The sequence below is a fragment of the Ahaetulla prasina genome, chromosome 15 (genome assembly GCF_028640845.1).
Source record: "Ahaetulla prasina isolate Xishuangbanna chromosome 15, ASM2864084v1, whole genome shotgun sequence".
NCBI lineage: Eukaryota > Metazoa > Chordata > Lepidosauria > Squamata > Colubridae > Ahaetulla > Ahaetulla prasina.
In genome coordinates this window covers 15,490,642-15,503,399 of record NC_080553.1, presented here as the reverse complement: position 1 = coordinate 15,503,399, position 12,758 = coordinate 15,490,642, and the positions used below count along the sequence as shown (strand labels likewise).

Here is a 12,758-nt window from a genome sequence, read left to right as displayed (position 1 = left end):
GCAGGATGCAGAATTTGTTATATGTGGGCTGCGAATGACTCATTTTCAGATATTAGATGATCGAATAAGTGCTCTTTAAAAATTTGAATTACTGTTAGTCCTTGACTTATAAACATTTGCAGTCGTAAGGGTGAAAAAAGATCGTTAAGTCACATTTGGAAAAAGTTCAGAGAAGAGCAACTAAGAGGATCAAAGGCCCGGAGATGAAAACATAGGAAGAATGACTGCAGGATTTGGGTGTGGCTCAGGGGTGAAATGCTCCCGGTTCGGACCGGATCGTGTGATCCGGTAGCGATCGTGGCCGCTGGTTCGGCGATCCCGGTAGCGATTGCAGAGCAAAGCTCCGCCCACCCGCCCAGGTGCCATTACTTCCTGGTTTTAACCTGTTTTTTACCTTCTGCGCAGGTGCAGAAGTTTTTATTTATTTATTTATTTATTTTGTCACAACATCATACAAAAAGATTATATAGTATATAAACATATAAACATATATAGGAAGAAGAAAAGAAAAATAATAGGACAGGAACGGTAGGCACGTTCGTGCGCTTATGCACGCCCCTTATGGTCCTCTTAGGAATGGGGTGAGGTCAATAGTAGAAAGTTTTTGGTTAAAGCTTTTAGGATTATGGGAAGAGACCACAGAGTCAGGTAAAGTATTCCAAGCACTGATGATTCTGTTGCAGAAGTCATATTTTCTGCAATCTAGATTAAAGCGGTTAACATTAAGTTTAAATCTATTGGTTGCCCTTGTATTATTGCAATTAAAGCTGAAGTAGTCATGCACTTCCAAACCGGTAAGGAAGGTTTCTCTGGTGTGTCTAATCTAAAGAAAAGAAGGACTGGGGGGACATGATAGCAGTGTTTCAATATTTGAGGGGCTGCCACAAAGAAGAACAGGGGGGGTCAAATTAATAATAATAATAATAATAATAATAATAATAATAATATTTTAATTTGTATACCGCCCTTCTCCCGAAGGACTCAGGGCGGTGCACAGCCAAAATAAAATACAAAAAAGAACAATACAAATAATATTAAGAACAACCCCTTAAAAAACTTATTCAATTGGTCAAATTATTCTCCAAAGCACCAGAAGGCAGGACAAGAAACAACAGACGGAAACTAATCAAGGAGAGAAGCAACCTGGAATTAAGAAGTAACTTCCTAACAGTGAGGACAATTAACCAGCGGAACAGCTGGCCACCAGAAATCGTAGGCGCTCCATCCCTGGAGGTTGTCGAGAAGAGTCTAGACAAGCCACTTACCTAAATTGGTATAGGTTCTCCTGCTTGAGTAGGGGGCTGGACTAGAAGACCTCCAAGGTCCCTTCCAGCGCATTCTATTCTAACCAGTTTTCAGCGCCATTCTTAACTTTGAACACTCACGAAACTAAGTCTTGTAAGTGAAGGACTAGCTGTATTCAAACTGCCCAAGGAGCTGCTGATCCAGTTCTACAGAGGAATTATTGAGTCTGTCATTTGCACCTCTATAACTGTCTGGTTCGGTTCTGCAACCCAACAAGAAAAACACAGACTTCAGAGGATAATTAGAACTGCAGAAAAAATAATTGCTACCAACTTGCCTTCCATTGAGGACCTGTATACTGCACGAATCAAGAAGAGAGCCGTGAAAATATTTGCAGATCCCTTGCATCCTGGACATAAACTGTTTCAACTCCTACCCTCAAAACGACGCTATAGAGCACTGCACACCAGAACAACTAGACACAAGAACAGTTTTTTCCCGAAGGCCATCACTCTGCTAAACAAATAATTCCCTCAACACTGTCAGACTATTTACTGAATCTGCACTACTATTAATCGTTTCATAGTTCCCATCACCAATCTCTTTCCACTTATGACTGTATGACTATAACTTGTTGCTGGCAATCCTTATGATTTATATTGATATATTGATCATCAATTGTGTTGTAAATGTTGTACCTTGATGAACGTATCTTTTCTTTTATGTACACTGAGAGCATATGCACCAAGACAAATTCCTTGTGTGTCCAATCACACTTGGCCAATAAAATTCTATTCTATTCTATTTGCCGTTTTTCAGGGGATTTTTCTACTTGCTGTCGCCACAGCTAACATTTAACGTCGTCAGGGGTGAAACGCTCCCGGTTCAGCCCGGTTCGGCCGAGTCTGTAGCGATGAAAGCCGGTTGTGATGGCGGCTCAAGGCTCTGTCCACCTGCCTGGTTGTTGTTAAAACCAGGAAGTAAACTTGTTTTTTACCCTCTTCGCTCGCGCAGAGGGTTGTCGTGCGTACATGGTAAGTAGAATTTTGGTCGCCACGATGTAAAAAAGACGCTGAGACTCTAGAAAGAGTGCAGAGAAGAGCAACAAAGAAGATTAGGGGACTGGAGGCTAAAACAGATGAAAAATGGTTGCAGGAACTGGGGATGTCTAGTTTAATGAAAAGAAGGACTAGGGGAGACATGATAGCAGCGTTCTAATATCTCAGGGGCTGCCCCAAAGAAGAGGGAGTCAAGCTATTCTACAAAGCACCTGAGAGTAGAACAAGAAGCAACGGGTGGAAACTAATCAAGGAGAGAATCCATTTAGAACTAAGGAGACATTTCCTAAAAGTGAGAACAATTAATAAGTGGAACAACTTGCCACCAGAAGTTGTGAATGCTCCAACACTGGAAATTTTTAAGAAAATGTTGGATAACCATTTGTCTGAAATGGTGTAGGGTTTCCTGCCTGGGCAGTGGGTTGGACTAGAAGGCCTCCAAGGTCCCTTCCAACTCGGGGCTTATTCTGATTCTGATTATGATTAATTCACCCCTTCCACCAACCCCCTTCCTAATGCCTGCAGTGGTACTTTAATCTCCTGCATGTGAGTAACCAACCTCCTTGCTTGGAAATGAAATTAGGGCTCGCTAAGGAAAATCTCAGATCTCCCATCATCTATGCTAACCAACATGCAAGCCATCCCCTTGTCCAAACCCCAGCCAGATTTTTGACCCTAATGTGCTGTGCCTTCTCTTGGTCTCCTGAAGAATCGTCTTCTAAAAGGCAACTGGACTTCCTTGGTTTTTTTTCCCTGGAAGACGTCTCGTCCAAGAAGCTTCATCGGTTCTGGCTTTTTTTTTGGAATGCATTCAAGGCAAAACGAAGGAAGTCCACTTTTGAAAACGCAGCTTTGAGACGGTAGCTCTCAAGGGAAGCTAGAATGCGGTGGGCGTTACTGCCTCGCTGCACCAGGAGATGGCACTCTAAGGCCACCTGCCCTCAATAATGCTCTGGGAAACAGTTCTAAAAACTTGGCCACATCTTCCTAGGTATATACTTGTTCAGAACGGGATACCCAAAAAATGCAGATGGAATCTCTTTTTTTTCCCCTGGTGCTTATGGAGAATCAGTAAAAATGGGTTTCCTCCCCCCCCCACAGCCTTATTCCCCGTGGTGGCGCAGTGGTTAGAATGCCGTGTTGCAGGCTAACTCTGCCGACTGTCAGGAGTTCGATCCTGATCAGCTCAAGGTTGACTCAGCCTTCCGTCCTTCCGAGGTCGGTAAAATGAAGACTCAGATTGTTGGGGGGCAAGAGGCTGACTCTGTAAACCGCTTAGAGAGGGCTGTAAAAGCACTGTGAAGCGGGAGATAAGTCTAAGGGTTATTGCATCTATCTATGTCTCATCTCTATGTCTATCTATCTCTCTGTTGCTCACTGTTTTTCTCTCTCTCTCTCCGTGTCTGTCTGTCTGTCTGTCTCTATCTATCTATTTATCTATCTATCCATCCATCCATCCATCCATCATCAGAATGCAGTATTGCAAGCTAAGTCTGCTCACTGCCAGGATTTCGATCCTGACCAGCTCAAGGTTGACTCAGTCTTCCATCCATCCTTCCAAGGTGGGTAAAATGAGGACCCAAATTGTTGGGAGCAAGAGGCTGACTCTGTAAACTGCTTAGAGGAGGGCTGGAAAACACTGTGAAGCGGTATATAAGTCTAAGTGCTATTGCTATTCCTTCCTTCCTTCCTTCCTTCCTTCCTTCCTTCCTTCCTTCCTTCCTTCCTTCCTTCCTTCCTCCCTCCCTCCCTCTCTCCCTCCCTCCCTCCCTTTCTCCCAGTGCTTAGAATGCAGTATTACAGGCTAATTCTGCCAGCTGCCAGCAGTTCAATCCTGACCAGCTCAAGGTTGACTCAGCCTTCTGTCCTTCCAAGGTCAGTAAAATGAAGACCCAGATTGTTGGGGGGCAAGAGGCTGACTCTGTAAACCACTTAGAGAGGACTGTAAAAGCACTGTGAAGCGGGATATAAGTCTAAGGGCTATGGCTGTCTCTTGTAACAAAGGTTACTTTCAATAGCAGGGCATAGCAAGCTGGCAGCTAAGTTCATGGAACATGATAAGCCATGGTTTGTCTAGGCAGGATTGGCTGAATAATGAATTGGATGGGTTCACCCACAACACCATAGGAAAGGAAACGTATATTTTGCATACAATCTGAATCTAGCCGAAGTATGGAAATCCGTTAAAGTATTATTGTAATGCAACATGACATAATGCAATGCATTTATTATATTATACGTTGCATTGTAATATAACACCATCATAATAATTATAATACTATTATATTATATATCATATAACGCTGAGGTTTGCACAACAGGTGAGCCAATCAAGGCAAGAAAAGACCGAGAAATAAACAGAAATTTCCTGACGGAAACAAGAAACCAGTGGAACAGCTTGCCACCAGAAGTTGTGGCTGCTCCATCAACTGGAAGCTTTCGAGAAGAGATTGGACCATCATTTCTCTGTGTGTACATTTTCCTGCTCAAGCAGGGGGTCGGACTAGAAGACCTCTAAGGTCCCTTCCAACTCCGTTATTCTGTTGAGTTTTGACATCAGTTTAAGGCAGGGATCGGCGACCTTAAACACTCATCAAGAGCCATTTGGACCCGTTTCCCACAGAAAAGAAAACACCGGGAGCCACAAAACCCTTCCTGTGCCTGACTTATTTCTTGAGCGGCCACAAAACTAGCAGATGTAGTTGAATTCAACGTTCTGTTTTCTTCTGAAACTTTTCGTTTCTTGGATTTACCCACGGTTGGCCTACCGTGGGGTTGAAAAGCTCAATAAATGTGATGCATATTTTGAGCGACAGGGAGCCGCCGCAGAGGGCTGAAAGAGCCACATGCGGCTCCAGAGCCGCAGGTTGCTGACTTCTGGTTTAACGCAACGGTGACCCTGATTCCCCCCCGCCCAACATACTTTAGCAACGTTGTGCTTCAACCACGCTGGCTAGGATATATTAAAGAAGGCTTCGGTCCCGGAATTGTACCTCTTTGTTTCATACCACACGAAAGCAGTCCCCAGATCTTGTGTATTGGGAGATATTTTTAACTTTCCAGTTTTTGCTGATTCAGCAGAAGCTGGGACCGAGAGGTGGCGAGCAATGCAGAGACCACGCCTCGTGGGCGCCACTGGAACCTCGGAAGGTGACCTTCGGCGGCTCATCCTTCGGAGACCACACGACAGGCGCCACCTCTGGTGGAAGAGGTTGCGGAATTGGGGGGGGGAGGCGAGAAGCGGAAGAAATCCTGCACTGGAGCGTTCTTGCACACGATCCCCAAACTTGCTGGCTGCACACTCTTTTTTCTTTTCCTTTTTTTTTCTTTCTTTCTTTCTTTCCTCTCCTGGGTGTGAAGCAGGAATGAATCGCAAAAGGCTGAAGACAAATCAAGGTGATTGCCCAAACTGGGCCTTGGGAGTGTTTTAGGGGCATTGCAATATGTGGTTATGGCCTCCATCTTGACTTTTTTGACCCATTGACCCCTTCCGGGGGTCCAGGGGTGGGATTCAAAAATTTTAGCAACCGGTTCTCTGCCCGGTTGCTGGGTGGGTGTGGCCCTTCCCTTCCCTTTCCTCCTCTCCTCTCCTTTCCTCCCTTCCCTCTTCTCTTCTCTTCTCTCCTCTCCCTTCTCTTCTCTTCTCTTCTCTTCCCTCCCCTCCCCTCACTTTCTCTTCTCTTCTCTTCCCTCCCCTCCCTTCCCTTCTCTTCTCTCCTCTCCTCTCCCTTTCTTCTCTTCTCTTCTCTTCCCTCCCTTTCTCTTCTCTTTTCTTCTCCTCTCCTTTCCTCCCTTCCCTCTTCTCTTCTCTTCTCTCCTCTCCCTTCTCTTCTCTTCTCTTCCTCCCTCCTCCCTCTTCTTTCTCTTCCTCCCTCCCTCTTTTTTCTCTTCCTCCCTCCCTCCCCTGCCCTCCCTCCCTCACGTTCTCTTCTCTTCTCTTCCCTTCCCTTCCCTTTCCTTCCCTTCTCTTCTCTTCCCTTCCCTTCTCTTCTCCTGTCCTCTCCTGTCCTCTCCCCTCCCCTCCCCTTTCCTTTCCTTCCCTTCTCCTGGCAAAGCCCTTCCTCCTTCGCTCTAGCTTGGTTTTCTCCTTGGTTGGTTTCCAGTCGCTTCTTATGTCCCGAAGGCGGCCACGCATTCATCAAAGGCAAGGGCTGGATCTTTCAACTGAAGGCCTGAAGGTTGCGCAAATTCTGCCACCTTTTTTTTTTTCCAAGCCAAGAAAGCTGAGAACTGAGCCATCAGCAGAAAGAAGGCCCCCCCATCCCCCTCCCTTACCCCTAGCGGGGTGGAGGATTTCTTATTCTTGCTGATTGAGATCAACGCTCCTTGCCAGTTCTCGATGGAGTCCCTTGCCGATGTCCTCATTCCTTGTAGAGTCAGCCCAAAAAAACCCGGTGGCGAGTGCAAAAGGTTCGTCTACGTTCACCTAACGGAGGGTTTATATAAAATTAACCGACTGGATCTGCCAAGGACTAGGCCTCCAGCAATCCAAAGGCTTCCAACCGCTCCTTGAACGACGGTCTCAAATTAAAAAGAGCATTCACGTCAGGGGTTAAATCCAGCCGGTTCTAGCAAACCGGTAGCGGAAATTTTGAGCCGTTTGGAGAACCGGCAATTACCCCCTCTGGCCTGCACCAGAGTGGGGTGGGAATGGAGATTTTGTAGTATCCTCCCCCTGCCATGCCCCCCAAGTGACACCCCCAAGCCACACCACGCCCACCAAGTCAGCCCATGGAACCGGTAGTAAAAAAAATTGGATTTCAACACTGACAAAGGAATGTGACTTATGACCTGTTCTTATTCAATTCTATTTCTATTTCTATTATTTCTATTTCTATTATTTCTATTCCTATCCTATCCTATTCTAAATTCTTATTCTATTCTAAATTCTTATTCTATTCTATTTCCATTTCTATTATTTCTATTTCTATTCCTATCCTATCCTATTCTGAATTGTCATTCTATTCTAAATTCTTATTCTATTCTATTCTGTTCTATTCTATTCTATTCTATTCTATTCTATTCTATTCTATTCTATTCTATTCTATTCTATTCTATTTCTATTCTATTTCTATCCTATCCTATCCCATCCTAAATTCTTATTCTATCCTACCCTAAATTTTTATTCTATTCTATTTCTATCCTATCCTAAATTCTTATTCTATTCTAAATTCTTATTCTATTCTAAATTCTTATTCTATTCTATTCTATTCTATTTCTATTCTAAATTCTTATTCTATTCTAAATTCTTATTCTATTCTAAATTCTTATTCTATTCTATTTCTATTCTAAATTCTTATTCTATTCTATTTCCATTTCTATTATTTCTATTTCTATTCCAAACGTATCCTATTCTGAATTGTCATTCTATTCTAAATTCTTATTCTATTCTATTCTATTCCTGTTTCTGTTTCTATTTCTATCCTATCCCACCCTAAATTCTTATTCTAGCCTATCGTAAATTCTTATTCTATTCTATTCTATTCTATTCTATTCTATTCTATTCTATTCTATTCTATTCTATAGTTCCAGGTTGCTCCTCTCCTTGGTTAGTTTCCATCCATTGCTCCTTGTCCTGCCTTCAGGGGCTTTGGAGAGTAAGCCCGGCCCCCTCTTCTTTGTGGCAGCCCCTCAAATATTGGAAGAATGAAGAAAGGAGACAAAAACCAATTGCAAGTCATTGTGCACAGCGCTGCATTGTGTAGATGGCATAAAAGAGGCCGTGGCGTGTGTCTATTTGTGTGCACGGAGGTGTAGGTGCGTGGGTGTGGGAGAGAGACAGAAAAAGAGAGAGGGAGATTTTCAATATTTATGGGTTTGTTTTCCTGCGGCTGCCCTTCCAAAGAAGATTTTTTTTGCCCTTCCCCCACCACCAGCGTGGATCTGAATGATGAAAGCTACGTTGCTAACAGAAACCTCTTTCTTTGCCAATTCGAAAATGACTTGCATTTCTAAGCATTTTTTTTTGTCGTTTCGTTTTTTTTACGTTCTTCCAAAGCATGTGGGCTTTGGAAAATTAATTAATGTTAGAAGGGAGAAGGAGGAGGAAGAAGAAGGAAGAAGGAAGAAGGAGGAGGAGGAGGAGGAGAAAGGAAGATGGAAGGAGGAGGGGGGGAGGAAGAGGAGGAGGAGGATGTCTGTGGGGGTCCTTGGTGCTCTCTGAACTTGGTGGTTTTCTTGCAGATGTTTCATTACCAAACTAGGTGACATCATCAGTTGTAGAAGGGAGGAGGAGGAGGAGGAGAAGAAGAGGAAGGAGGAGAAGAAGAAGGGGAAGGAGAAGAGGAGGAGGAGGAGGAGGAGGAGGAGGAGGAGGAGAAGAAGAAGAAGAAGAAGAAGAAGAAGAAGAAGAAGAAGAAGAAGAAGAAGAAGAAGAAGAAGAAGAAGAAGAAGAAGAAGAAGAAGAAGAAGTAGCAGTAGTAGAAGTAATGGTGGTTCTGTGGGGTCCTTGTTGTTCTCTGAGCTTGGTGGTTTCTCGCAGACGTTTCATGACCAGACTAGGTAACATCATCAATTCATTGTGGCAACAAGGGATTGTTTGCCAGTTACTCCATTCCGAGAACCAATGAAAGCGGCTGGCACACTTTTATATCATCCGGGTGCCTCTGAGCACATGCAAATGATTTTTTTTTTCTCTCTCTCTCTGCTTCCCAACCACTGAAACTGTTTAGCTTGGATGGGGGGCAAATGAAGGCTGCCATTCACCCCCCCTACAAAAGACGGTATGGACAGAAAGTCTGAAAGTCTGGAAAAAAAAAAGTCTGAAAGTCTGAAAGGCCCCTGAACCTCAAATACAACCCAAGTAGAAGGGGGCAGATTAGTCTAATGCCCCCCATCTTTTTGGATGACGGCTAGTATGAGTAGGGATAAAATTCTGCTTGGTGGCAGGAAGTCCAACAAATCTCTTTGTAATAGGACCACCGCATCCCATTTAATAAAAGTTTGGGGAAAACTCATTTGTTAAATGGGGGGGTCTATCTTTTTCTCCATCTCCACCGCACGCCCATTCCTCATTTGTGTTCCTGAACGATAACCCCGCGAGGTAGTGTTTTTTTTTTTTGCGGGGGGTGGGGGCGGGTCTGGGTAGCGGGGTGGGGTGGGGGGGAATCTCCCCAAAGCGATCCAGGGAGGTTCCACAGCAAAGATGGATCTCAACCCGGGGTTCCTCCCCCACTTCCCCACCCCCCCACCCCCTTTATTGTTAAGGGAGTTTATCTCAGACCAGACTAGATAGAGACGTAACTTTGGATTTGCGGCAGCTTTCTAATTTGCTCGCTCTTCGGGTGGGGTTTATTTTTTTGTGTATGGGGGGGTTAGGTCTGCACCTCTGCACTGCGCCGGTACTTTGGGGGAGCTGGCTGGGTGGAGGGGAGCCCCTCTGTGCCCCCGAACTTCCAAGGAGAGGAGGGAGGGCTGCACAGAGACTCTCTCTGGTTCGCCCCCGCCGGGTGGAAAGGCGAGGCTGCGCTCGTGCCTCCTCCTCCTCCTCCTCCTTCTCTTCCTCCTCCTTCTCCTGCTCGCTCCCCGGAGGGGCGGCTCCGGGCTGCATATAAGCGGGCCCGGCTGGCCGGCTGCCGCAGTGTCCTCTCCGACGGCGCGATGCTAAGCTACGGCGCGGAGGTGCTGTTCGGCGGCGGCCCTGCCGTTTTCCGCAAAGATGCCGGGGGAGGCTTGCGCTCAGCCGGGCCGGCGGGACTCTCGCGCTCCGGGCTGGGCTCCTTGTCCTCCAGCGGTTTCCACTCGCAGGGCTGGACTCGCAGCTCAGCCTCGGTATCCCGGCGCCAGCTGGGCTCTTCCACCGAGAGCCTGGAGTCGCTGGGCCCGTTGAACGGCGAGTTGCGCATCGGGCGCAACGAGAAGGAAGTGCTGCAGGCGCTCAACGACCGCTTCGCCGGCTACATCGACAAGGTGCGCGCTTTGGAGATGCAGAACCGGCAGCTGGAGGGCGAGGCGGCGGCCCTGCGCCAGCAACAAGCCGGCCGCTCGGCGCTGGGCGAGCTGTACGAGCGCGAGATCCGCGAGATGCGCGGCGCGCTGGTGCGGGTGAGCAACGAGAAAGGGCAGCTGCGCCTGGAGCAGGAGCGGCTGGAGGAAGAGGTGGGGGCGCTGCGCCAGCGGCTGGACGACGAGGCCCGGCTGCGCGAAGAGAACGAGGCGGCCGCCCGCGCCCTGGCCAAATTCACCGAGCAGGCCCAGCTGACCAAAGGCGAGCTGGAGAAGAAGCTGGCCGCACTGCGCGAGGAGAGCCTCTACCTCCGCCACAGCCACGGCGACGAGGTGGCCGAGCTGCTACGCCAGATCCAAGGCGGCGGGCCGGCCGCCGTCTTCGAGCTGCGCGAGCTGCCCGCCGTCCAGTCGGATGTCACCTCGGCGCTCAAGGAGCTCCGCGCCCAGCTGGAGGGCCACGCCTTCAAGAGCACGCTGCAGTCGGAGGAGTTTTTCCGAGGTGAGTCTGGGGGACCCTCGGAGGAAGGGGTGGGGTGGGGCTTTTGCAGCCACCTCCTGACTCCGGGAGATTGGGAGAGGGAGTAGGGACAAGTGGGGATGGGGAGGGGCGCCAGGCGCTCTAATAGGGATGAGTCAAATGCTTTTCTAGAGCCCCCTGAAGCGCCGGAAAGTAGGAATTGGGGGCTCCAACACCCATTTTAAAGAAGAGATTGGACAATCATTTGTCTGAAGTGGTACCGCCATAGCCCTTAGACTTATAGACCGCTTCACGGTGATTTACAGACCTCTCTAAGCGGTTTACAGAGTCAGCCTCTTGCCCCCAACAACCTGGGTCTCCTCGTTTTACCGACCTCGGAAGGATGGAAGGCTTGAACTTTGGTCAGGATCGAACTGACCAACAGTGTGCAGTCAACAGAATTAGCACAGGGTTCCCTGCTTGAGGGGAGGGGGTTGGACTAGAAGACCTCCAAGATCCCTTCCGACTCTTGTTATTCTGTCCCCGCTCGTCTTTAAGGAGAGGGTAGGTTGGGCCAGGAGTTGGGCGGCCTACTGTGTATATTTAATAAGTCACAGCATCGTTAGCTTATATCGCTAGAAGCCCAAAGACCAGAGGCAGAAAGTGGGTGAGTGGGGGTCTACAATCCAGATTTGGGTGGGTGGGCGATAGTACAGTTGCGTGAACGAGCAGGAAAAGCGCCCCAGGCTGGGTCAAAAAAGTCCCTTAATTTTTTTGGGGTGAGGTTGAAGGGCAAAAATGGGTGATTACAAGAGAGGTGTGTGTGTGAGGAGTACATCATTCAGGCACCCTCCATCCTTTCCCCTTCCCCTCCCTCTGACTTTGAGAGGGGGGGGGGAAGAGAGGACTATAAAACGGGTTCGAGCCGACCTAAGACGCTAAATCGCAACTCTTAAAAACGGGGACGCAAGAAAGGCGCTTTCACTCCCAGCAAGGGCAAACCTATCTAACGTCTCAACGTCGGAAATCATTTGATGATTTCACCCACCGATCCAACGGACCGAGTCACGGGGGCCCCCCGAAAGTTGGCTGCCGAAAGTCGCTGTGCAAACCTGAACTTTTCTTTTTCCCCCCTCCTTTTCTCCCCTTTCCCCCATCCAGAAAGCTTTTTTAAAAAAAAAAAAAACAAGGAGGATGGGTAGCAAAAGGATAGCACTTCGTATCCTACGGAGTGACTTTGCGGGAAAGTGTTGGACGGGGGTGGGTGGGTGGGTGGGGAAGTTGCGCTCTGAAAACGGGGTCAGATTGTTCCCAAGATAAAAGAGTTTTCAGACGACCTCCGAATGCGGGTTTTGCAACGAAGGGAGGGGAGGAGGTTCAAAGCAAACCCTCTCGCTTCCCCCAGGCGGTTTCATTCGCTCCCCTTCCTCGTTTTTAATATTCATTTCTTACTTGGGGGGGGGGCGTAAATCCCCACCCAGCCTTCTACATTTTAAGCGAGGGATGGAGGTGATGCATTCACCCCAAAACTTTTTTTTTTAATTTACATTTATATCCCACCTTTCTCCGAAGACTCAGGGCGGCTTACAGTGTGTAAGGCAATAGTCTCATTCTATTTGTATATTTACAAAGTCAACTTATTGCCCCCCCAACAATCTGGGTCCTCATTTTACCTACCTTATAAAGGATGGAAGGCTGAGTCAACCTTGGGCCGGGCTTGAACCTGCAGTAATTGCAGGCTGCTGTGTTCTAATAACAGGCTTCTTTACAGCCTGAGCTATCCACGGCCCTTTGGGGGGGGGAGGGGGACAGAGGGCTCCACCATCTCAGACTCTGGGTCCCAGAAAGCGGAAAAGCGGACGGGTCAGGGGAGACAGCCAGGGGTCCACCGCGCCCTTGACTGACCCAGACGGTCAAAGTTAGCCGGGAAATTGCCTTTTGGGAAGAGCGTCGGAAAGAGAGAGAGACCAGAGCCAAAGCTCTCTGGGCTAATGGGGTGTCTTGTCTCCCCACTGCGGAAGAGGGAGCATCGCCCCCCTCCCGCCCTGGCT

The 12,758-nt window shown here is 47.9% G+C and overlaps 1 protein-coding gene across 1 annotated transcript in view; it reads left to right on the top strand.

The window, feature by feature from the left end:
• Positions 1 to 12,758, top strand: part of NEFH (neurofilament heavy chain) — a 40,551-nt gene that overhangs the window by 11,877 nt on the left and 15,916 nt on the right. The window contains exons 5-6 of the mRNA XM_058158791.1: positions 5,367 to 5,453; positions 9,834 to 10,749. Coding sequence (XP_058014774.1) covers positions 5,367 to 5,453; positions 9,834 to 10,749 — 1,003 coding nt within the window. The remainder of the gene's footprint in view (positions 1 to 5,366; positions 5,454 to 9,833; positions 10,750 to 12,758) is intronic.